Here is a 24,781-nt window from a genome sequence, read left to right as displayed (position 1 = left end):
GGGAAAGAGAAGAGGTCATGGAGAAAGCAGGGCGAGATGCAGGATGCCCAGTCAGACTAGTATGAGGCTACAAAGCAATCGTGGAAGAATTGTCCACCCTATTCCCCAAGATGAACACCTTGCTCCCAGGAGTCGCTCCTGGTCACCCAAGCAACCCAGAAAGTACTTTATCAGTGATTATAGCTCTGCACCCATCACGTTCCTTCAGACCTCCCAGGCCCTGCAGAAACTATTCCTTCTGCTAAAATGCCTGCCAACCTTCCCTGCTATGGCCCATGAGTGAACTCCATTTTATCCTCAAAACCCAACTGGAATGCCACCTCCTCCAGGAGGCTTTCCCTGAACACTCCCTTCCATAGTCAATCACACCCTCTTGTGGTGTCTCACAGTATATTTTGCATCTGTGTATCTCTCCGAGTTGTGGTTTATTGGGCAGAGAGTGCGTCTCGTCCATCTCTATATCCCCAGCTCCTGTCACAGAGTTTGACACTCAGGGAAAGCTCAGCTAAAATTCATTAAAATGATAAGCAACAACAGCACCTTTCGGCTAATCGTTCACACACCTCCTCCTGGCAAAGCATCTCCCAGCCCAAGCCCTCTGTGGGGCTGGACATCTAATTGGGCATCAAGACAAGGCCCCAAACATCACACGGCCTCAGGATGCGTCCACCTTCAGGAAAGAGGAGTCAGAAGCTGCCCGAGGGGTTCACAAGTCACCCCCTGGTGTCCTGCGTGAGGAAGATCTGAAGTGCCAGAAGCACGAAGAATGAACACGCAGAGTGGGGCCAGCGCGGAGACGTCGGCACTTGCAGGCTGGGAGTAACAGGAAGAGCTGCCCTGGAGGAGAAAGGGAGCCCTCTTTTGAGTCTCTCCTCTCTGACCCACTGCCCCAGGCTCAATCTCAGTCCCCGTCACCTCCCACCTGGTGTCCAGTCTCCAGCCTCTGGGGCTGTCGCTCTTCTAGACCTACCCCCAGCATGCACCCAGTCCCTGTTAACATGTAAATAGGACCCTGTTTAAGACTCTCCCCTATCACACCCTCTCCAGGAGGCAGCTCCCGGGAATGAGGCAGGGGGTCGAAGGCACTTGAACTCCCGGCCTGGCAGACTTAACACCCTTTACTGGCCTCTCCAGCTGCCCCTCCTCACTCCCACCCAACGACCTCTGGTTCTCAGATGACAACGCCCTTTCCTCCCTTCTCCACCTGCTGCCGTCCCCATCTGTCCCCAGTGTGCCCACAGCCCTAGCCCCACACCCCTGCTACCTCGCTCTCAGACTCAGAATTCTCAGCTCTAATAACTTAGCGCTCGCCATACGGTAGCAAACAACACAACTCCTCCTTGTGTTCACGTACTGGACGGAAAGTATCTGAGATGCGTAAAAGTTGTCTACATAAGTATGATGTTTAGTACTGGGGGGTCCAGTTGGGATTAAGCAGGCAGGACAGAGGGAGTAAGTGCCCGTGGTGAGTGGGTGACCCAGGGGTGAGGACCCAGCCATATGGGTAACTGACAGAACTTCCGGGGGTGCTGGAAATGTTCTATCTCTTGACCATGTAGGGGTGATGCAATCCTATGCATTGAGCTGTACCTGCTGAGCTGTACACTTAAACATGGAGCATCTTATGTGAATAATTTTTTAAGATCTTATTTATTTATTCATGAGAGACACAGAGAGAGGCAGAGACACAGGCAGAAGGAAAAGGAGGCTCCCTGTGGGGAGCCCAATTCAGGACTTGATCCCAGGACCCCGGGATCAAGACCTGAGCCAGAGGCAGCCGCTCACCCCCTGAACCACCCGGTGCCCCTCACGTGAATAAATGAGGCCACGAGAGACCTAACATCGTGACAGAGTATCTCAGACAACAGAAACATGGAGGCGAGAGTGTGGCTGGCGGAGTTGTGCAGGGTTCCAGAAGCCGCATGCTGGCCACAGCAGAGGGGGCAGCACAGATGCACCGGAGCAGAGCTAGTGTGTGTGTGTGTGGGGGGGGGGGGGGTGCACGCACACACGCTCAGGCACGCCCACGCACGTGCGCCTGCTTTCCATGTTCGGGGTGAGACTAGGCGTCAACCTTCTTCCAAACGTCTGCAGCTTGGGCACCACCAGTGTAGCTGGTGCTTGTCGGCGTCCGTCTGTCGGTCTGTCCAGCTAGGCTGGAAGCCCGTGGAAGGCAGGGATCGTGCTTTACTCACGTCTGCATCCCCGGAGCTTCCGTCAGTGGCTGGCACCTAGGAGGTGCTCTACACACAGTGGGTAGACCGCATGTGGTGTGGATTGCAGCTGAACCGGTTGGAGGGATCTGAGGCTGTCTGTGGCAGTGGGTGTCCCCCCACCCCAGGGTGCAGGAGTCGGGCCCAGCAAAGCTCAGTAGGGATTTGGCCGTGACCACCATGTCCCTGGGGCCCCCGGGTTCCAGGGCAGGCCATGAGGAGGGAGTGCTTGTCAGAGCCCGTGGCCAGTGACTTGCCAGGCGTGTGCGGTCCCACTCCCTGGCCCACGCCAGGCTCTCTCCCTCTCCACCTGACACCAGAGGCTCCAGGCTGGGCAGGAGCCTGGGCCTCCTCTGTCCTCAGGAGCCATGGAGGAGGGTAGAAAAAGCCTAGTGAGCAACTCAGAGGAGATTAAACGAGGTTGACAGGCGGAGGCCTTCCAAGCCTTCCCTGTGTGTGTCACCAGGTTTAGGTGGCACAGCTTTGGAGGCCTGAGAGCAGAGCTGTGAGAAGGGACACCTCAGAGGGGAGTAAACCCCACACTGGCCGGCCTGAGCCAGCGCTTCACCTGTGTCCTCACTGTATCCTCGCTGCAACCCGCAGGGGGACTGGGTGACAGTTTCACAGACAAGGACCCGAGTCGCAGAGCGGTTGAGTCACTGCCTGCAGCTAGGTTGGCAGAACCAGGATTCAGGTCGTGTGGGGTCAGCACCCCGCCAGAGGCAAAGGAAGGAGGCGGAGGTGGTGAGGAAAGTCGCTGCCGAGGGGATGGGGGCGAGGGGCTGTGGGGGCCAGGAGCCAGGGGTGGGCCTGGGGCTCGGGCAGGGAAGCCGCGTTTCCCAGGTTAAGGCCTGTAGGCCTCGCAGGGCCTGGGTGGACGTAGGCTCCGCCTCAAGGAAGAGTGGCACCAGCAGAGGGTTTGAGCGGAGGGCAGATGGGAGCCTGAAACAGAGAGGAGTCTGGGAGACTTCACTTTCAGCCCGAGTACCGCGAAACCTCGTGACAGTAGTTCACCAGCGGCAGGACCTCTGACGTCCACACAGCATGTGGTGCTTCCCAAAGGCCTTTGGAGTGTCTGCACATGACCACGTCCCATCTCACTGGCAGCTTTGTGGGGTGTCAGGGCAGAGGAGGGGACGGAGGCTGGAAGAGTTAAGTGAGTGCCCAAGGTCACTCACTTAACAGCAAGTATATGGCAAATGGAGGCTTGAGCAGGCCCAACCAAGGGCCCTGTCCATCCCTGTGTCTGCTGTGTCAATGGTCTATGTGCCCTTGGAAGGGCTGAGTTACCAGGTGGGGTTGGCCGGGATGGGGCTTGGAGGTGTGCTGTAGACAGAATGTGTGGGTCCCCCTAAAGTTCGCAGATGAAATCCTAATCCTCGGTGTGATAGCATTTAGAGGAGGCGGGTGGGGGGTGGCTCTGGGAAGAGATGAGGTGGTGAGGGTGGAGGCCGCGCCCCTTCCACCATTTGAGGATGCACAGAGAATACAGCTGCCTACGAACCAGGAAGGGGCTCTCATGAGGCATAGAAGCTGCTGGTACCCAGATCTTGGACTTCTTGGTCCCTAGAACTGTAAGAAATCAAGTTTTGTTGTTTTAAGTCATCCAGTCTATAATGTTTTTGTTACAGCAGCCTGCAGGGACTAAGACGGAGGGTCAGACCAGGCCAAGGAGGCCAGATCTCACCCTCAGGAGGAGTAACATTGCCCTCCCCACCTGTGGTCCCTAGGACTCATAGCTGACTTGGCCAAAGCAAGTAGTCCTAAGTTCAGTCAACGGTCATCTGGCCACCCAGGGACATCCCTTTCGGCACTGGACCTGGCCAACATGCAGAGAGGGAAAACCATCCATCCATCCCACCAACAAATGTCTACAGAGTCCTGCTCAGTCTTGGCACTGGGGACATTTGGGGTCGGGGGCTACCACCAGGTCATCAGGAAGCTTTGCAGCCTAGTCAGGGAAGCAGATGTTCACCATGTAGCACAAATTGCCGCAGTGGCAAATGCTTCAAAGAACAAGGACATGGTGCTCAAAAAAAGAAGGTTTGACCCGGTTGGGAGATCTGAGAGAAGAGTGGGTGGTAACAGGCAGAGAGGAGCAAGAAAATCATTCTAGAAGGGGGGCGGGCAGCCCCCACAAAGGCCCCTGCGATAAGAGGCAGGAGGGTTGGTGAGAGGAATGGTGGAACGGGAGAGTCACCAGTCACTGAGGGGGTGAAAAGGAGTGGGACTGTGGCGAGCCTGAGTCCAAGGCCAGCCCAGGCAGGGCCTCATGCGACAGCGAGGGCCTGAGGGACAGAACTGGGGGAGGAATGTTCCTGAGGGTTCCAGCAAGAAGGCTGGAGCCCGCCTTCACATTTCCAAGAGGTCCTGCCCCTGAGTGTCTCGGAGCTTTGAGCCAGCCAGGTCCATGCTCTCGCACTGTCCCCCTGTTCCTCGGCGAGAGGCCAGCATGACCCGCACTATCCTGTTCACACCCAGCTAGGCGTCTTTCTGCCTCCCAAACTTTGGGGAGGTCTCGTTGCACACGTGGCCCATCTGTAGTCACTCTGGGTGAATGGGATTGAGGGAGCTTGGGGGCTTTCCTGTGTAGGTGGGCAGAGGCCCCAGCTAATCCCAGGAACCAGGAGACTGTGGTATGGTCCTCAGCGGGGAACCCTGCCCAGGTGCTTTCTTGTCCCTCACACACTCTGTCGCTCCCAAGCCTGGCCTGGTTCTTGGGCTGAGCTGGGAATCCACACAACTGAGGAGAGGTTCATCAGTAACAGTAAAGTCTGCGCCTCTGGAGGGCCCGCAGCCCCCAACCCCTGTACCCCCAGGGCCCTGTGACACAGCCAACACCCTAGGTGGGCCTGCTCTGGACCCTCAGAGCAAGGCTGAAGAGGGCAGGGCAGGTCCTGTCACCAATCCACGGTTCAGAGGAGAGAGCTGAGGGTCTGGAAAGTCAAGCAAACGGTGCTCAAGACCTCGGCTTAGCCTGCTGAATCCCAGAGCTGTCTTCTCCTCCGCAGCAGAAACGTGTTTGCACAGCAGGGCCTTCCTGGGCCTTGCCCATCCTGCCTGTGGGACCTCCGGAGAGGAGGGAGGTGCTAAATACTGTCCCCATTTCCCAGCAGGAGATCCACCTTCTCTGGGTTGCTGGGTCCCCTTAATTCTGCACAAGAACTCATCCTGAGCAGCTTCATGGGAACCGACAAACCATGACCGATAACAGGCTGGGGGTGACTGGAGAGTCCCGGGACGGTTCCTGTACCCCAGAGCTGCCTCGTAGACAGGCCAGGAGCTGAGGAATTCTCTGGAGGTGTAAAGACCCCAGGGATAGTCTCCTCACATGGCAGTGCTGCTTGTGGGCTGCAGGCTGTGTGGACACCTCACTGCTGTCGGTCGGCTCAGGGAGGCACAAGCTGAAGCAACGGGGGCCACCAAGAGTGAAGGATGGTCTGAAGTGGTGAGAAGTCTGGTCTTTCTGAGGTGACAGCCAGGGCAACAGGAAGTGTGGTTTCTGTTAGACAGATGTCCTCATGGCCAGCCCTGCTGTGAAGGGAAACCAAGGTGCCTGTGTCCCCTCAGCAAGGGCCTGGGAACTCTAAGCCAGTGGCTGGGCCGGGGTGGGGGGGGGAACCATTCCCTTCACCCCACCAGCACCCACCTCTACTTCATTCTGGACGCTTCAAGACTGCCTGCTAGAAACTAGAGAGGAGAGCTAGATGAGGCTACGAGAGGCGGAGGGAGGAGCTGCATGGGACCTGGTGCAGGCAAGCGGAGGGCAACCGGCCAGCCGTGAGAGCACACTGGCCTTGGGCTGGCCCCAGCAGCCGCCACACACATGGGGGCAGAGAGGGGCAGGGCTCCCCAGAGGTGCAGGGGTGGTGGGGGCTGCTGTAAGGGACAGGCCTAACCCATGGCCACAATGTGCGTGGAGGAGGGTGGGGGGGTGGGAGGCCCATTCCAGGCCCGGTGAGTCCCCGTTGGATGACTGCATTTGGGATTCTGAGCTCACGTGACCCATCACCAGGGGCTTCAGGGGACCCCAGTTCAGCTTTCCTCTCTACCCTGCTCCCCATTCAAGCCCTTCCCTTCTCCAGCTGCTCCCCAGAACAGTTAGGATAGTCACCAGCCCTACCTGCCTCCCCACCTTACACCTGCCCCTCCTCCAGCCCTCCCTCTCGACCTGAGCCACCCCACCTTCCCCTCAGCCAAGCCACTCGGGGGACGTAGGTCCTCAAACAGAACAAAAGGAATGGTCTGCCAGGTGCCGGAGCAGTGGTTTCTCCAGGAAGGGACAGATCAGGGTTACTGCCTTCCCCAAAGTCTCTGGCTCCCAGGTGTCCCTCTGATTTGTGACCCCCTTCCTGCTCTTTGCTCCTCCCCCGGCGATAGGATGACATGGCAGGAGAAAAGCATGAGCTGAGGGTTCTGGGGCAGCCTTTCCAAACCTCCGTCCTCCTGCTTGCCCACATTCCTACCAAAGTCTTCCTCTGGCTCATGAGTCCCCGGGCAGGATGACTTAGAGCCGCAGAGCTCACCACGCGGACAGTCCCGGCATCTGTGTGCATGCAGGAGTGTGTATTTGCACAAGTGCATGCACACACGTGTACATGAGGAGACCTCTGACCCCCAGTCATCAGGCTTGGACCAACTCAGCAGTTACCCCCATGGCCCCAGGATCCCCTTGGGAGGCAAGGGAGGCAGGCACCTCTCTCCGGCCTTGCTAGTAGAAGCTAATAGAACCCTCTGCTTCCTGGGCAGGTATGTGGGCACCTCTGGTCTGGGAGGGGCTCCGTGAGAAAATAAAACTACCGTCATTCCTGTCCTCACCTCACCCTCACTTTTAACCAACCCCAAGTTTCCACACAAATATCCAGTAGACACAGGCTCCGGGACCACTGGGCTCGAGGCATCGTCCTGGCACAACCTAGAGCCTGACACAACCCTCTCCCCTGCTCAGGCTCAGGGAAGCCCCCCTAATGCAGGGTCAGGCTGGTAGTTGTTCACTTGAGTGCTTGCCAGATGTATTATCCCCGGGGCCCCTTCTGCGTGTGGGACCCTTGCTGCCAGGAAACTCACTGGAAATCACTGTGCCAAGAGAAATGCCCACCTAGGGGACTCCCATCCCACTTTGCATGCACACCTGCAAGGATCTTAGACTCAAAGTGCCTTTTCCTAAGAGGAGGTTTGGAGTGTGCATCACAGAAAGTAGCTTTTGTGTTCCTTTATTCAACAAATATTTATTGAGCTCCTTTCTCACCTTTCCCTTTGTTAAATAATTGCTTCATATGTACTTTGTAGGAGGCAAGACTTTCCCACCAGGACCAACACATTCCTGGGTCCTTCCCTTACTGCCCCCTTTGTGGGGCTAGAGGAAAGCTCTGGAGAAGGGGCTCTGGCCAAAACAGAGCCGAGCAAGATAAAGCCCAAGGCCAGAGAGGTGAAGTGGGGGTCGTGCGGGGGTGGGTAGAGCTTCGGAGATACAAGAGCATGGCCCCTGTCAAAAAGAGGCACTAAGGGGTACCTGGGGGGGCTCAGTGGTTGAGCATCTGCCTTTCATTCGGGCCATGATCCCAGGATCCTGAGATCGAGTCCCGCATTAGGTTCCCCGCAGGCGCCTGCTTCTCCCTCTGCCTGTGTCTCTGCCTCTCTCTGTGTGTCTCTCATGAGTAAATAAATAAAATCTTAAAAAAAATAAATAAAAGAGGCAGTGGGAGGAGGGGAGCCATTCTGGGGTGAGTGTGGCAGACAGGGTTCAGGGAGGAGGTCCCGCAGAGGCACAAAGGCAGGGGAAAAGAATGAGTGTGTTCTTTCTCTCCAGGGGACAGGGGACCCTGGAAGCCCGTCCAGGTTTGGACACCCCTCTGGAGCAGAGGGCTGAGGAGGCGGAGGTGGTTCCTGGAGCGATAGCAGAAGGGAAGGCTCACAGGACAGAACCGTAACAGAAACCAGCCACTGCAGCGACACCAGATGCCGAGGGCCTGCACATGGAGCCACATGACAGTCACTGACCTGCAGAGGCTCCCAGAGCCCCGTGCTGTCGACACGAGGTCCGAACAGTGCCAGGCCTTAGCAACACCATTTTGGGTGGAAGTGGTAAAATGCCTGGCACAGACGAACCTAACACGGTGGCTCTCAAAGGAACCCAGGAACCTGTTGCAGACTCGTAGGCCCAACCCCAAAGCTACCGAATCAGCCCAGCAGCCTGTTCGGGTGATTCCCATGCGTGCTTAAGCTTGATCACCTCTGGCCAGCATCCCGGGGAGGGGGGCCGGTCACACAGGCTGGCCTGTGGGCTTGGGCCCTTGAGGAGCAGAGGCAGAGCAGAGGCAGAGCTTGAATCTATTCTACAGGTCTCAGCCCTGGGATCTCTCAGCCCAGAGCATGCAAGTGTGTACACATTTGGCATCACTCAGGAACTTGCTTATGGGAAGAGGCTCCATTGCTAAGGCCTCCCCCTGTGGTGCTCCCTGCACCCAGGCCCACCGCTGGCATTCCTGGTGGTGCACAGGCCGGTGGAGACAGGGGACGAAAGCCCACCTTGGTTTCAGTGAGTCAGCCCTGCTTCGTGCTGCTGTGTGCATCGCGTGTCCCGCTGTGTGCTCTCAAGGACCGCACAGCTGGAGAGGAACAGGTGGGACCCCACGTGGGCAGGAAACCACGCAGCCACCCCAGGCCTCCTCCGCCCACGTCGCTTGAGGCAGCCTCCCGTCGAGCAGGGAAACCCGAGCCCCACTCATAGGGCTGCTCCTGAGCCCTGGGCTCAGCCTGGGAAGAAGGGTCAGGGTGTCCCAGAGCCATACAGGTGTCAGGAGGAAGGGCCAGCCGTGCAGATTCTTAGGCTTCTCCCAGACTTGCAGGTCAGGAACCCTGGGGGCGGGCCCAGCACCCCATGTGAACAGGCCCTTCGGAGGACTGTGATGTAGCCCAGGGTGGGGTCCCTGGACAGATAGGTAGCCCCAGGCACCCTGCCAACCTCTTCTCCCTGCACCCGCCTACACCACCCTCACCTGTACCCCCTGCTCTGCTCTTGCTCCTCCTTTACCTGCTGTGTCTTCTTGTCACTCTGTCCCCACATCAGCAGCTCCCTTCCCTTCCTCCCACTGCCATCTCCTCCACATCTGACCTCCCCTTCCTCTGGCTATTTTCCTCACTTCAAAACAACGGAATCCTTTGTATGTGTATTTGGTGATCTCTCTGCTCTACCTTCACCTAACACCCAGCTGTCCACGGAGCGTCACACGGCGTTGAGCTCTGGGGACATGGCACTGCACGCGTGGAGCTGACAGTCTCATGGGGACTCGGGGAAGAAACCGTGCTGAAACCTTTAGGGAGCATCTGTCCTCTCCCCACTCCAGGCTGTGGCACCCGTGTGCGCACCACACTCCCGCCGCCCGGCCGAGGCTGGAGGGGGCCAGAGCCGGTGTGGCTGGGCAGGACCAGGGGATCTTGGTGGCCCCGTGGCTCCTCAGCACTGCTCGCCCTTGGCAGCACAGGCAAGAGCTCCAGGGAACGTCCCCCCTCGCTGAACACAAAGGAAAATGGATGAGAACCATCTTCCACCTGTCACACCTCGAGTCCTGTGATGGACATAGCATCTCAGCAGATTACCCCAGGTTCCTGAAATTTCTGTAGTGTGCTATTCTCAAAAGAATTTACCAGAAACCAGCCCAATCAGGGGGTCTCAGGCCTCTGCACCCTCCAGTTGATTCAAGACTGGTGGACCCATAGCACTCATTGCTCCTCGGGCAGACAGCACAGCGATGCGGTGGGAGGGGGTGGGTGAGGCTGTGGCCCGTAGAGTCAGACTGTCTGGAGTCAGATCAAATCCCTTATCCACCGCCCACTTACTGTGTGACCTCAGACAAGTTCCTCAATCTTGCTGTGCCTTTGTTTCCTCAATCCCACAGTTAAAATGAGCATGATAAGGGGCTCCTGGGTGGCTCAGTTGGTGAAGCAACTGCCTTCAGCTCAGGCCATGATCCTGGGATGGAGCCTCACATCGAGCTCCCAGCTTGGCGGGGAGTCTGCTTCTCCCTTTACCCCTTCCCCTGCTCATACTCTCTCTCTCTCTAATAAATAAAGAAAACCTTTTTTAAAAAGGGAATAATAATAAAGTCTACCTCAGAGGATCATTATCAGGCTTAAATTAATACACACAATTTCTTGGGTAGGCACTCAATAAATATTAGGAATTATTATGACTGGTTTGACGATGACAGATTCAAAGTCCTGTCCTTTCCTACCAGGACTGGCATTTTCGTGCAGCAAATGCCACCTGAGATCACAGCACAAAGCCTCTGCCTGCAACTGTGAGCAAGAATAATAACACCTCTTTGATTTATTGTCTGCTTTGCCAGTGAGGTTCCGTGGGAAGGTACCCCGGGGATTTCCGCAGCCCCATGGAAGAGACTCATGGAACTGATTATTCCCAGTTATTAGTTAACATACATTTCAACTAGCATGAGGTTGGGTGAGGTCAGTTTTCAGGGGATCATCTAAATGGATGAGAGAACAGAGGCCTGGGCTGGTTACTTACCTTCCTCCCCTGGCATCACCAGACCTGCTCGTGGGAGGGTAGATGTCTCAGCCTTTCTCTTCTGCAAAGCTGCTTGGCAACTCATGTGTATGAGGAGCAGTAAATGAGCTCACACCCTTTCACCTGGTCGTAACTTCAATTCCAGCAATCTACCTCGGGGAAATAAGTAGGGAGGCGTACGAAATTTTATGTGCAGGTTTGTCCACCATGGCATTGTTTTTATTTAAAACAAATTAGGAAGAAATGCTAAATACAAGGGAAACACTTAAAGGAAGTTTATGCCGTTCACAAAATATTATATAGCCTTTGATAACCTATTTAAAGACCTATTTTTTAAAAAGGATTTTATGTATTTATTCATGAGAGACACAGAAAATGAGGCAGAGACACAGGCAGAGGGAGAAGCAGGCTCCATGCAGGCTCCATCGAGCCTGATGTAGGACTCGATCCCAGGACCCTGGGATCATGCCCTGAACTGAAGACAGATACTCATCCACTGAGCCACCCAGGCATCCCGAGGACCTAGTTAACAACAGGTATACAGTTGAGTGGAAAAGAGTCAGGCTATAAACTGGTTGGCTGATGTGCCTCCACTGGCTCTTCCGTGATGGGGAGTGACTACACCTACCTCTCAGGACCACCCAAGCCTTAAACAAGCTGCCCAGGCTAGTGGCGTGCAGGCCACCTCATAGGCACTCAATAAACGGGCTGCTATTGTCATCTGCTGCCACCAGCTCCCATGAGATAAGGACCAGCCTTCCATTTTAACAAGAAGGAACAAGAGAAGCTCAGAGCAGGGCGATGGCTGATCAGGGGGGCACTGTTGAGACAGGGGTGCTGGCTTAGCCTCAGAGGAAGTGGGTGTAGGTGTGACTGCCTGGGGCCACCCCTCTCCTGTGGTCACCGGCTAACATACACTTCATGTCTGCATAGCACCTTCCAAGTCCCAGAGCGTGCTCTTGGATACCTGCTGTCACAAACCTCTCCGCAACCTGAGACCCTGGCTGGGCCCGGCATAGACTGACACCCCCACTTAGAGCTGCATGAACCAAGCCAAGTCACCCTAGTGAGGCCTTGGATTTCATTTCTGTTGCCTAAGCCTCTTCCTGGAGGTGCTACACCGAGTGCATGTGGAAGTGTCCTTCCAGCTGCACGATGCACAGTCACGCCACGTTTTGCCAGTGAGGGAACTAAGGCTCGAAGATATAAACTCAAAAAGCTTTGTCCAAGGTCCGAGGCTTAGGCAAGCATGAAGCTGGGAAGTACCCAGCTCTTCCAAAGTCCTGACCTTTCTTTTCTTTCTTTTAATAGCTTTACAGAATATAACTCACATGCCATAAAATTCACCCCTTTAAACTGTATAGTTCAGGGGCACCTAGGAGACGCAGTGAGTTAAGCACCTGCCTTCGGCTCAGGTCATGATCCCAGGGTCCTGGGATGGAGCCCCACATCAGGTTCCCGGCTCAGCGGGGAGCCTGCCTCTCCCTCTCCCTCTGATGCTCCCCCTGCTTGTGCTCTCTCTCTCTCTCTTTCTCTCTCTCTCGTTCTCTCTGCCTCTCAAATAAATAAAGTCTTAAAAAAAAAACAAACCTGTATGGTTCAATGGCCTTTAGTGTATCCACAGAGTTGTACATCGTCAATATAATCTAATTTCAGAATATTCTTATTATCCCAAATGCAAACCCCGTGCCAGTCAGCCACCATTCTTCACTCCTGCCAACTCCCCCTGCTCCAGGCAACCACTAAACGACTGTCTCTCTCTGTCTATGGATTTGCCTAGTCGGTGCATTTTGTACAATGGAATGAGGCTGTGTGGTCTTTTGTGGCCAGTTTCTTTAATTTAGCATGATGCTCTTAAGGCTCATGTTTAGCACAATTCAAGACCTCATTTCTTTTTACGACGGAATACTATTCCATGGTGTGGATATTTTGTTTGTCCACTCATCAGCTCATGGACACTTGGGAGACACCCACCTCTTTATTGTCACAAACAATGCTGCCACTAGCATTCAGGGACTAGTTGTGTGAGGACATATGTTTTCAGTTCTCTTGGGCAGACACCCAGGAGTGGAGCTGCTGAGTCACTTGGCTTTACTGTACTATTTCTCAGAATGTTTGATATCAAGGGCATTTTCCAAACTTCTTGGCCAGAACGCCATATTCCACAATACATCTCAGAAGACTTTGGAAAACTCCGATTTAGCCCAACCCCCTCATTTTGGGGAACCAGAAGCCCAGACAGATTCAGCGACCTGTCAAGATAACACAGGAAGTGAGAGGTGAGGCCATCACAGGAAACCAGAAGAAATGTTAGTACTTGAGTGGCAAAGAGCATCTTAAGCATAAAGGGTACTAAATAAATCACAAAGGAAAAGAAAGATATACGTGGTCGCACACATAAACACTTAAACTACAGAACCTGAAGCCACATATAAACAAAGTCAGTAAGGAAGCAATAATAACTACCGTGCCCAGACCCTGGCTACCTACGAGGATAGGGGTGCTAACAATTCTAATACCCGGTCCTCACTCACAGATTAGTTTAAGTTTTAGAAGCTCTCAGGTGATTCCAATGTGATCTAGTATTAAAAATTAGAAGACCCAGTGTTGATATAACAAAGACTTATTAAAATATCAGTAAGAAAAAGTCTATGTTCCAGTAGAAGAATGGGCAAAAGACAAACATTATTTGTTGGAGAAAAAAAGACAAGAAATACCAAAGAAAATTCAACTTCACTAATAGCCAGAGAAACGGAAATAAGACATTTATTAGACACATACCATACTCCACATAGCTTGCAATATCGTATTTAAGCCTGGCAACAATTCCTCGATGTCTTCCCACCCTACAGATGTACAGATGAAGAAATCTGAGGCCATGGAGCATGTCCAAGGTCATAGAGCCTACAGTGGGCAGGGCTATAACCATACCCAGCAAACTGCGCCCCCCCCACCCCCGAACTTGCACTTGAAACAGCATACCATGCTTAATCTCCCCAGCGAGGTGTTTTTTTTTAAACCCACCAAATGAAAAACAATCTGGAAATGCTACCTCTCCATGTTGAAGAGGACAAAGGGAAAGGAGGGTTTTTCCAACCTCTCTGGAAAACTGGCCATATGTAGAGCCAGTCTTAACAGTGCTGAGGCCCTTTGACCCAGGATTTCCACCTCTAGTAACCTGTTCTGAGGAGTAAGTACAGATGAAGACACAGGATATTCCAGGCAAAGTAGAGTCCTAACTGCATTTCACAAGACGAGAAAGCTGGGGCTCAGGAGGGTCAGTACTTTGCCAAGGTGACCTGGGTTGCAAAACAAGGGGTTGCCATGCAGGTTCAGAGGCCTAGTGGTGTGGATGGGCATCTCCCATCTACTATGGTCCAGGACTGTGCCAGGCGTGCACAGCTCCTGGCACAGACAGTGTGCAGACCTGCTCCATGGGCAGCGCCAACCAGGGAGCACGTGGGTGCTCGGGCAAGGCTGACTCCCCACAGACTCCTTCTCCACAAGGATCCCTGAACTGGAGGCCCCACTGGACCCAACCTCTACCTCTCACACAGTCCCACCTGAACCTTACCTGCCCTCCCAAAGTCACCAGGCAGGGTCATCCCAACTCCTCCTGGGGCCTAATTCTTTACCTGGCCTCCTGTCTCACCAGAGGTATTGGCAACTACTGTCTCACTATCTACAACAGCGTGTGTGTGACACAAAATGGTTTCTCAGTAAATACTTGAATAAGTGAATGTGATTAAATTTGGATTTGCAAAAACAAAACAAAACCAAAAAAAAGCAACATTTTCTCCTCTCAAGACTCTTTGGTTTCGCAAATGAATATAGATGACTTCCATAACTTTTGCCTCTGAAAAGAGCTTTAAAACCTGCATGCTGTTCTTTTTTTTTTTTTTTCTTAATTGAGGTGAAATTCACATAACATAAAGTTAGCCATTTAAGAATGTACAGTTCAGTGGCATTTAGCAGATTTCCAATATTGTGCAACTCCCACCCCTATCAAGTTCCAAAACATATTCTCCTTGACAAAAGGAAACCCCGTACCTATTGGGCCGACACTCCTCATTCTCCTCTGCCCCAGCCCCTGGCAACCACCAATGCGCTATCTCTATAGACTTCCCTACTCTGAATATTCCAAATAAAATGAAGCATATGATTAAAAAAAAGAAAAATGTGCAAAATGACACTCTCTCCTTTGTATTCCTGTTGTGATGATCCTAATCCTCCCAGAAGCCATGGATGGTCCTGGCGGGGAAAGACACAGAAGAGGCAAAGGGAAAGGCCACAGATATAGCTCAACACATTTTCTTCCTGCATAAGAGGCTTATTATTATCACTATTTACCCAAGGATGGCAGTGAAGATGCCCCCAATTCCTCACTGAATGCCCGGTAGGCGCTACCCCTCAACAGTTTTTGGAGTCCTGCAAGGCAGAGTCCTTGGCTTGTTGCTAACCTCATCGCCAGCACTTGACCCTGGCCCAGGGGTGCTGTTTGATCACCTGAGATCAGTGACAGAAAAAGTTGAATGTTTAATAATTATTAGCTATCACTCTTCAGTGACCCTTGCCCAGAGCTGTGTCGGCTGCAGGATGGTGGCATCAAGCACTGGCTTGAGGAACAGATCCTTGAGGCACAGGCTTGCAGAACAGAGAGACAGGCCCCATGCCTGGAGGTTCATGACCTGGTTTCCAAGTTACGTGACCTTCGGAAGTCCCTTCACCTCCCTGAGTCAGGCTCCTCATCCATAAAATGGCTGCAATAATAGATTGGGTAGGCAAGAAGGTATTCTGAGTAAGGTGACCTGGCTTCACCTCGATTCTGGCCTTTCAGGGCCTGCCTGTGACAGGCCAGAGTGTAGATATGTGGCAAATATAGGCCTTCTGGGTCCCTTCAGATTACATACTGCTTCCCCTTCAGTATCCATAGTGTAGAGTCCAAAATTAGATGATACTGTATGGCCATGAGCCGGGACACTGGCAATCCGGGTCTCAGGCCGCTGTGCCTCTGCCTTGTCTGCGAGTGCTGCACACAGCTCGGTGGGGTCTCCTGGGGACAGCTGTGGTCACTGCCCCACTCCTGGGCCTGCCTGGGCCCCAGCGGTGGGCACCCCTCTGGGCTAACCTGGCAGATGGTGCACTCCCAGCCCTCCCTACCTGTCCCTCCTTCCCCATTCTGTCACCAAGGTGATGTGGACATTGATGTGCAAAAGTGGAAAGCAGGTGCCTGAGTTCTCCCAGATCCATTAGTTGCTAAGTGGGAAGTTGCCCTGCAGCCTGGAGCAAGAGGTGCAGGTGGACACCGTGGTCTCTGGGGACGGCAGCTCCCTCAGAGCAGACTTGGTGGCCTCTGGGTTTGCTGGCTTAGTTGCATCCCCACATGTGCCAGCTGCCCTGGCTCACTGGGAAGTGTCCAGCCAGCCTGCAGGGGACACCTGGGGGGAGAGATCTGCCCCACAGGATCTAGAATTCATTTTTGAACACATGCAATGTTCCAGACATGAGCCTGACCCTTAAAACGACCAAGAAGGAGGCTGATGATAGGACTTGCGGCAGATGCTTGTCTTCGCACGAACAAGTTCACCGGATTCTCCCTAAAGAACTGACAAATGGAACTCAGATTACTTTGGTTACAGCAAGCGTTTATTGGTTATGTCTTACATGACAGGAATGACCCTAGACGATTTCTTAACAGCCCTCAGGGGTGAGAACTATTTTTATCTCTCTTCCAGATAAGGAAATTGAAACCCCAAGAGGTTAAAGAACTTGCCCATGACCATGGTTGTCAAAGGTCAGTGCTGGAAGGAAGCCCCGTGATCGCTGGTCTGGGCCTCGTCTTTTCCAGATGTGGAAAAGGAAGCCCTGGGAACAGACAGGTTTTGCCCAAGGTCATTCTGAGCTGGGAGGCAGTGGCCAGTGGAGAGGAAAGGTCCCCGGGTCCAGCAGGCTGTGGGCACCCAGGATCTGCCCGGGAGCCCCAGACACTGGGAGAGCCATTTGGTGAGTGAGGATCCCCGGGATCCACACGCCCTCTTTTACTTGGATCACATCAACTTTGCGCCTTTGAGCTGGCACATGACCGCTGCGCCAGAAACTACACGGTGGGCGTGGCCACGTGACCAAGCTCAAGCTGACCAAAGTGAGCAGAAAGACCCCTGCGTCCCTTGCTAAAAACAGCTGCAGGCCTGCAAGCCCTCCCTCCCCTCCCCGCTGTCTAGGAGATGGTGACACGTGGGGCACTTGCCTTGGACACCCGGGTACGGAGGCCTGGTGTGGAGGGTGTGGCACCGCTGTCCCCCTACTGGTCCCTGGGTGGCCTCACCCTCGTGGGTCTCCTGTGAGTGATGAGCTAGACCACTGGCATGTCCATCTCAGGAGGGGTCTGTGCCGCTTCTGCCCTGAACTGGCGCCAGGCTCACGCCCAACCACAGGGGCCAGTCTCAACCTCCCCCCAGCCCAGAAGGTGGAGAGCCTTGGGGAGCCGCAGGGATGGCTGCCAGCTTCCTCTGCAGCAATGCCTGGGACCCGTCCTGAGAAGAACTGTCCTTGACCACCTTGAGTCCAAAACCGTGGACACTGGGGCAGCAGCTCAGAGGCTGGCCCACCGGTCGGGCAGCAAGTGGAAAGGCCTCTGGGGTTCCCTGACATGCTCCAGAAGCTCCAGGCAGAGCGCAGGGCTGCGTGCTCTTCAGCCTCTGCCTTCCCAGCGGCTGATGGGGACTGGCCGGGAAACTAAGCTCAGCCCCCAGGTGATGAGGAGGGCAAGTAAAGCGACGAAGGGCAGAAGCCTCCGTCCTGAGGTGCACCTGCCTGGGCCGAGGCACCTTCCTTCCCGGTCCAGATGCAGCGGGATTCCCTTCTCTGGCTTCTTCGCTGCCTATCTTAGATACTTCTAATTCGATCCCACGGGCACTGATTGAGTGCCTGCCCAGTGCCAGGCACTTTTCTAGGCTCTTTTGGGTGACAGGAGTGGACCAAGCACACCTCCTGCCCTTAATGGAGTGTCTGGCTTGGAAGAACTGAGAAATGAGTACCCAAGGGATGGCCCACCCAAGGGGAAACAGGCGCTGGCGGACAAGGCCAGAAGCAGCCCATGCTTCCGGGGAGCGCTGGGGGAGAGGCAGTGATTCTGCCCCACAAAGGTACAGGTGCAAGTGCAGGTCGCGGGGGAGGGGGGCAGGATGGGGAGGGCATTCAGAAGATTTCCTCAAGAGGTGACAAGTGAGCAAGGCATGAAGGATGAGCAGTACCCCAAAAGGGTTTGGGGAGTCCAGGTGGAGGGACCTGTCTGAGCAGGGTATGAAGGCCAGGCTTCGGGTCACGGAGGCAGAGCCAGGAAGGCAGGGACCGTCATCCACCAGGTGGCTGCCTCTCATTTTCAGCTTAGTGAGAGCTGAGCCTCCCCTATGCCTTGACACCAAGGAGCTGCGCAAACCTCACTGTTCTCCCTCTATTTACCTTGGAGAGCCATTTATCTCTTTGGGCCTCAGCTTCCCAGTCCGTGAATGAGGGGCACTGGGCAGGCTAACCAGCCAAGGAGCCACCACAGGAGGAAGCTGTGTGGGAGGCGTGTCTGTTGTCTTTGGGGACTCAGGTGCCAGGCTCTGCTCTGCCCCAAGGGACTCTGGCACCTGTTGGGCTGGCTGCCTGGCTCCCCGAGGTCCCACCCCTGGGGTCTGGGGCTCTCAGTTCTCTCTAAAGGTGAAGTGCTGACATCAGCCAGGCCCCTGTGGACATTTCCCACCAGCCCTTCCTCCTCTTCCCAGGCGCAGATGACAAAGGTGCCCTGGCAGCTGCAGAGAGAAAGGGCCTTTGATGAAGGGGGCTGGGAGGGGCTCGGTTTTATTTGTTGACTGTAAAAATGTCAGCTTCTTTGGGCAGCTTCTTGAATCAATATTTGCTGTTCTGAGGCTGAGTTCAAATGCTCAGTAATCCACTCGGCCTGGCCTCTTCCTCCCTCACCTCACTCACACCCACAAATGTTTGGCAGGGCCCCTCGCTGCCCGGGATGAAGCCTGCCCCATACCCTCCCACCCCAGCCCTCAGAGGGGCTGCCCCTAGAGCTCTGCGCTCCGAAGGAAGGGTTCCTGGAGAAAGGATTTCTCTGGGTTTCATTTTGTTCATCTGAAAAACGGGCAGAATAACATCTGCGGGGCGCTGTAAGTTCAAATAAAAGCAAGGCTGTACAAGTTTTCAGTAACTGTCAAGCCACGCAGCGTACCAGTGACCCACAATCATGACAGTGATGATGGTGAAAGCCCTCAGAGGACCCAAGATTTCCAGGTGTTGCTGTTGGGTGACCTGACAGCAGATGGTGCAGTGCTTTCCTTAGGAACCTCCGCACTGGCTGCCAGGTCTCAGTCTCCAGCAGCCGCCCCCGTAGGCTTCTTCCTGTAAGGGCCCCCAGAATGTTAGTGAAGAAACCTGGGGACTCCGAAGGTAGATGGATCCTTGATTCACCACTTGGTGCTGTGTGCCTCTTGGCCAGCTCCTTAGCCTCTCCGATCCTCAGGTCCATCTGCAAGATGGAACAACAAGGTTTACCCTGCAGAGGTGTTGTGGGCCTTGAGATAGCGCCCTTAAAACATCCAGGAGGGCACCTGGCGCTTACTGGGTGCTTCTCAAGTGTTCTTTCTCCTGATGGTTGATGCCTCCCAGTTGAATATGATTCTGTCCCTCACATATGGTCCACACACTAAGAAATGCCATCCTGGGTACCAGGCTGAACAACATCATCCCAAGGTACCATGAGGCTCCTTTTCTGGCATATAAGAAGCTCCCACGATAGAGACCACTTTCATGTTACTCTGCCCCCTGCCTTTGTTTGGTTTCTGATTGGACTTGGCCACCAGTGTTGGCAAGAAGCTCGACACCTACAGTGTATAGGGCATGGCCATCCTCCTGGGGCAGGTGGAAGCCTTGGATCTGAGTGCCCTTTGGGTGAGGGATGCAGAGTGGATCTGACTCCTACAGCATCAATCCTGGGCTAATGAACCTCATGGCAGAGAGCACAGGGCTGCATGGACTCCTCCCACCATTGCTACTGGCTGTGAAGCCCTGCCAAGGTGGCCTTTACCTTTAAGGAGGCATTTTGAGGGGAAAGTCCCAAGCGCTGGAGGCAATAAAAAATGGTGCAGTTATTCCAGGAAACTGAAAGTTTCTTTAAAAGCCAACATTCATTCACCCTATTTTGATTATATAGTAAACAACAATACAGCCACATTGTTGCCCTTTATCGTAACCAGCATTTGAGATGCATTTTCTTTTTTTTTTTTTAAGGCTTTATTTACTTATTTATTTATTCATGAGAGACACACAGAGAGAGGCACAGACACAGGCAGAGAGAAGCAAGGCTCCTCATAGGGAGCCTGATGTGGGACTCAATCCCAGGACCAGCATCATGCCCTGAGCCAAAAGCAGATGCTTAACCACTGAGCCACCCAGGCATCCCTGAGATGCATTTTCAAATGCATTTTTGGAGACTGAAGTCACAGTGTTGGCTGAGTTGGTTAATTCAGTAAGATTTGAAAAAGAATTGCCTTCAATTTCCTATTTTCCTTCAATTTCCTATTGTCCCCAAAGGCAATCATTCTTCAAATATGTTAGTGTTTTCTTTTAATTTTTTTACCATTTAATTTTTCAGATTTTTCAAAACTCTAATTACCTTCTCACTATAGAAGATGAGAATTTAGATCTTTTTAACTAGAACCACCACACATACCAATCATCTCTCTCCCAGCCATTCTTCCAGGGCAGCTCTAGCTCAATGTTTGTTAGATATTTAGTATTCACAGTGTTGGACTACACCCTATTAATGGCTGAGCCATGTCTTCTACTATTATTAATTGCCATTTGTTTCATTACTTTGAGTTTTCATAGAAGTTGCTGGGTTACTTATTTGTCTTCATCTTGGCCCAGATCCTTTAAAAAGTAGTCCGAAGTACAGACTACACTGCATCAACTTTATTTGGGACATGCAAATCTAGGTAAGCGAGGATGAGGAAAAAGGAAGGCAGGAAGGAAAGGTGGGAGGCAATGCAAAGTGATGTGTTAGTGAGCTTGATAGCACAAAAAGCCACCAGGGAACAGCAGGTTGCTGGACAGGTATGTTCTTCTGCACTTGTGAGTTCTCCAGATGAGCTGACAGGTTAAAACTGTGCCCCAGTGTCCTCTATGGAAGAGAAGAAGAATAGAGAATTTATCTGCCCATGTGAATGGGCACATCACCCGATGGGAATCTGTTCCCTTGCACTTCCAGGTTGCCTTATCTAACAGTGCCTTCACAGGCTGCCCACTTGGGATACCAGATCCCCCAACCTGGGATGTAGTGTTTCACCCAACACTGGAAGTGACGAGAAGAGACAAAGCCTGGGAGACTGGGTACTTAGCCCCTCAATCACTCAAACCATCAGGTTCTCTATCAGTTTCACCTGCCTGGAAATCTAGCTCTGAATGCTTTTAACCTGCCGCACTACGGACTGACTGACACACAGCTGGTGTTATAAAATCTTTCCTTGTCAAGTTGGAGGTTTTCTTCCTGTCTCCATTAATATAGAACTTTCGGGGCGCCTGGGTAGCTCAGTTGGTTAAGCATCCAACTCTTGATTTCAGCTCAGGTCATGACCTCAGTGTCCTGAGATCTAGCCCAGCACTATCTTCTGGCTCCGTGCTCCGCAGGAAATCTGCTTCTCTCCTTCTGCCCCTCCCCCCACTCATGCACGCATTCGCTCTCTCTTTAAAATAAATAAATAAATCTTAACAAGAACAACAAAAAGATGAAACTCTGGTTTCCTGAATCTCACATTTCCTTCTTCTTGGTTTACACCATGTTTTGGTAGAAGACCTCTTCAGAAGTGAATAGTATGCATAGGGTGCATACTAGTTCAATTCTGACATTGGTATTAAGCCTCAGCCTTAAGAAGGCCAAAGAGCCAAATGCATACTCCAGCATAATGTCTGGCATTCATGAGTTCGTGATAATCAATAATCATGTGACCTTGAGAGTTACCATCATATACAATTAGTGCAAAAATGTCAGCCAATTGCATATGTTATGCCATTCGGCTTAATGTTAATATTAAAATATTCAACTTTGAGAGTAATCATTTTAGACATATTTTGGAGTGAGAATCTCTTTGTGTACTGTTATAGAATTTATTTAATTCTATAAATAAATCTATAATTATCCTATATATAACTCTATAATCCTATAAATAATAAATAAGTCAAATATAAATGTATATGTATTATTACAAAATCGAAATGTTACCATGATTGAGTAATTTTACATACAAAAAACAATTATTAAAAACAAATAGCTACATACATAGGAAATATAATGCCAGTTGATATGAAGAGTAAGATAGAATGGGTTAGAAGGATAACTATAAGAAGAAATTTATGAACCCAAAGTGTCAAAAAAAAGTTAAATACTGCAAGAAAGAATAATACAGCATGATTCAGGTCATTGTAGAATATCTTGATTTACTAGCACTCAAAACATTGACAAAATAAACCTTAGGAACTATATTTAGCTTTTGGTTATTTAATTCCACTTAGGCGAAAGGTATTTCAAGAATACTTGTTATGGCTTTTGAAGATGTATTTTGTTCCTTCAACATTTCATAAGAAGGAAAAAAACCCAAACCATGTACAACACCATCCACAGTAAATCATCTTCTATCTAAACATAACATAAATAATGTATAAAAAAAGAACTGTTTTTAGAAAAAGAATGAGGCAAACAAAGCACATGTTCTTTTCACTTACCAGTGACGGACATGTAAGAGTGCTTTAAGATAGTTTCATATAGTTCTGAGTCCTTGAAGAAAAATGTAAACAATATACTTGTTACAAGAACTGAATACACTGACATCAATTTTCAGTAATCAAAGATGATGTATTTTTGAGATTTCTTCAAGCAATGACTTCTAGGTTGGAAAAAAAAAACCTATGGTACTAAAAAACTTACTCCTAATTATCTGCTATGCATAAAAGGTAATATTGGTAATCCTTCTGATTTTAACATAATAATGCCATATTTATTTTGATTAATATTTCTGTTTTGTTACTTTTAATATTTCTTATCCTTATATTTCAGTAGACTGACAACATCATATAGCTTAATACTTTTGTCTTTTAAAATCCTGGCTGACAATCCTTGCTTTTAATTAGTGTTTAGTTCATTTATATTTAATGTAGTTGTTGGCATATTTGGGTTTAAATCAATCATCTCATTATTTATTTTGTATTCATCTCAACTGATCTATGTGGCTTTTTCTCTCCTTTCTGTCTTTTGTTACTATATATATATTTTTTTAAATCAGGTTTTCTTATCTTTCCACTAGCTTTTCCCCCCTTTTTTAAATTGCCCTTAGAACTTACGACAGGGGTCTTTAACTTATTGAAGTCTACCGTAAATTAGTACTTCTACTACTTCCCAGATATGATATAATATTGTGACATAATAAGATACGGTTTTTTTAGTCTTCATTCCCCAGCTCCTGGTCAGCGTTCCTAAAACCCTTTGTAAATTCCTAAGCAATAAAGGTGCTAGGAACACCTTCTGTCCTAATATTTGGTCTTTGATCCTGGTTCCTGACACAGAGTTCCCCACACCCCTTGGAAGTTCCTGGGTGATAGGAACATCTTTTGTTACAATAAGGTGACTCGGTGGGTTCCTGGATGGCTTCAGGATGGGGAATGGTCATCAGGACCAAGCTTGGAACTTTCAGCCCTACTCTCATCCTCCAGGGAAGGAAGTAGGACTGGAGATTGAGTTACTAAACCATGATGCCTATGTGATGAAGCCTTGATAGAAATCCCTGAGCTAGCAGGTTCAGAGAGCTTCCGGGTTGGTGAACGCATCTATGTGCCAGGAGAATGGTGTACGAAAACTCCACAGAGACAGAAGCTCTTGCTATCAGGACACTTCTGGACCTCTTTGTGTATCTCTTCATCTGGCTATTCATCTACATCCTTAATCATATCCTTTATAAGATAATAAGCCAGTAAACACAAGTGTTTTCCTGAGTCCTGTGAGCCATTATAGCAAATTATTAAACCTGAGGAGGGAGTTGGGGAACCCCTGATTTGTAGCCAAGTCAGACAGAAATGTGGATCCCCTGAGGTCTCACACTTGCTATTGGTATATGAAGGGAGAACAGTCTTGTGCTGCTAAGCCCTTAACCTGTGGGATCTGACTCCAGGTAGATGGTGTCTGAACCGAATAGAATCATAGAATACCCAGCTGGTGTTGGAGATTTGGTTGGTGTGAGAAAAAAATCCACACATTTGGTGACCAGAAGTATTGATGCAAATAGTAGTAAAAGGAAACAGTAGAGGAAACATTTGTATTTTTTCCTTTTCATTAGATAAGGACTTTTCAGGAATTAAAATATTTAAAGTTGCTTGTCAAGGATTAAGGCTGGGGCATGGTAGTCGGGACAGGCAGTCTTACCAAAAGAAGGGCAAAACTGATAGAAGATATTTTTATAGAATAGAAAATCAATCTTTAGACGGACATTCATTTAGAAAAATCACAGCGAAGATAATAAGTGACTTAGGAATCACAAGCAAAACATTTTTCACACATCCGTAAATTGTGTCTTAAGAATGAAATTAGGGGGACACCTGGGTGGCTCAGTGAGCCAAAGCATCTGCCTTTGGCTCAGGGCGTGATCCCAGGGTCCTGGGATCAAGTCCCGCATCAGGCTCCCCACAAGGAGCCTGCTCCTCCCTCTCCCTGTGTCTCTGCTTCTCTCTCTGTGTCTCTCGTGAATAAATAAATACAATTAAAAAAAAAAGAAATTAGGGGCACCTGGGTGGCTTAGTCAATTAAGCGTCTGCCTTCAGCTCAGGTCATGATCCCAGGGTCATGGGATCAAGCGCAAGTTGGGCTCCCACTTAGCGGGGAGTCTGCTTCTCCCTTTGCCCCTTACCCTGATTGTGATCTCTCTCTCTCTCAAGTAAATAAATAAAATCTTTTTAAAAAAGGCATGTAATTATAACTAAATTTTAACAGAATTATAGGCTGAAG

General features: G+C 51.1%; 1 protein-coding gene across 2 annotated transcripts in view; it reads right to left on the bottom strand.

Moving 5' to 3' along the window:
• Nucleotides 1–16,364: 16,364 nt before the first annotated feature.
• MAN1A2 (mannosidase alpha class 1A member 2) overlaps nucleotides 16,365–24,781 on the bottom strand; it is a 213,134-nt gene continuing 204,717 nt past the window's right edge. Inside the window, exons 13-14 of one of the 2 annotated variants that reach the window (XM_038561892.1) lie at nucleotides 22,513–22,564; nucleotides 16,365–19,261 (exon numbers count right to left, since the gene is read on the bottom strand). In XM_038561892.1, coding sequence (XP_038417820.1) covers nucleotides 22,537–22,564 — 28 coding nt within the window. In that variant the 3' untranslated portion in view covers nucleotides 16,365–19,261; nucleotides 22,513–22,536. Of the gene's footprint in view, nucleotides 19,262–20,117; nucleotides 20,915–22,512; nucleotides 22,565–24,781 lie in introns of those variants that run through there. The other variant, XM_038561893.1, reaches the window with a different exon arrangement.

The sequence above is a fragment of the Canis lupus genome, chromosome 17, assembly GCF_011100685.1.
Source record: "Canis lupus familiaris isolate Mischka breed German Shepherd chromosome 17, alternate assembly UU_Cfam_GSD_1.0, whole genome shotgun sequence".
Classification (NCBI taxonomy): domain Eukaryota; kingdom Metazoa; phylum Chordata; class Mammalia; order Carnivora; family Canidae; genus Canis; species Canis lupus.
Note: the sequence above shows the minus strand (reverse complement) of the source record. Positions and strands in the feature narration are given on the sequence as shown.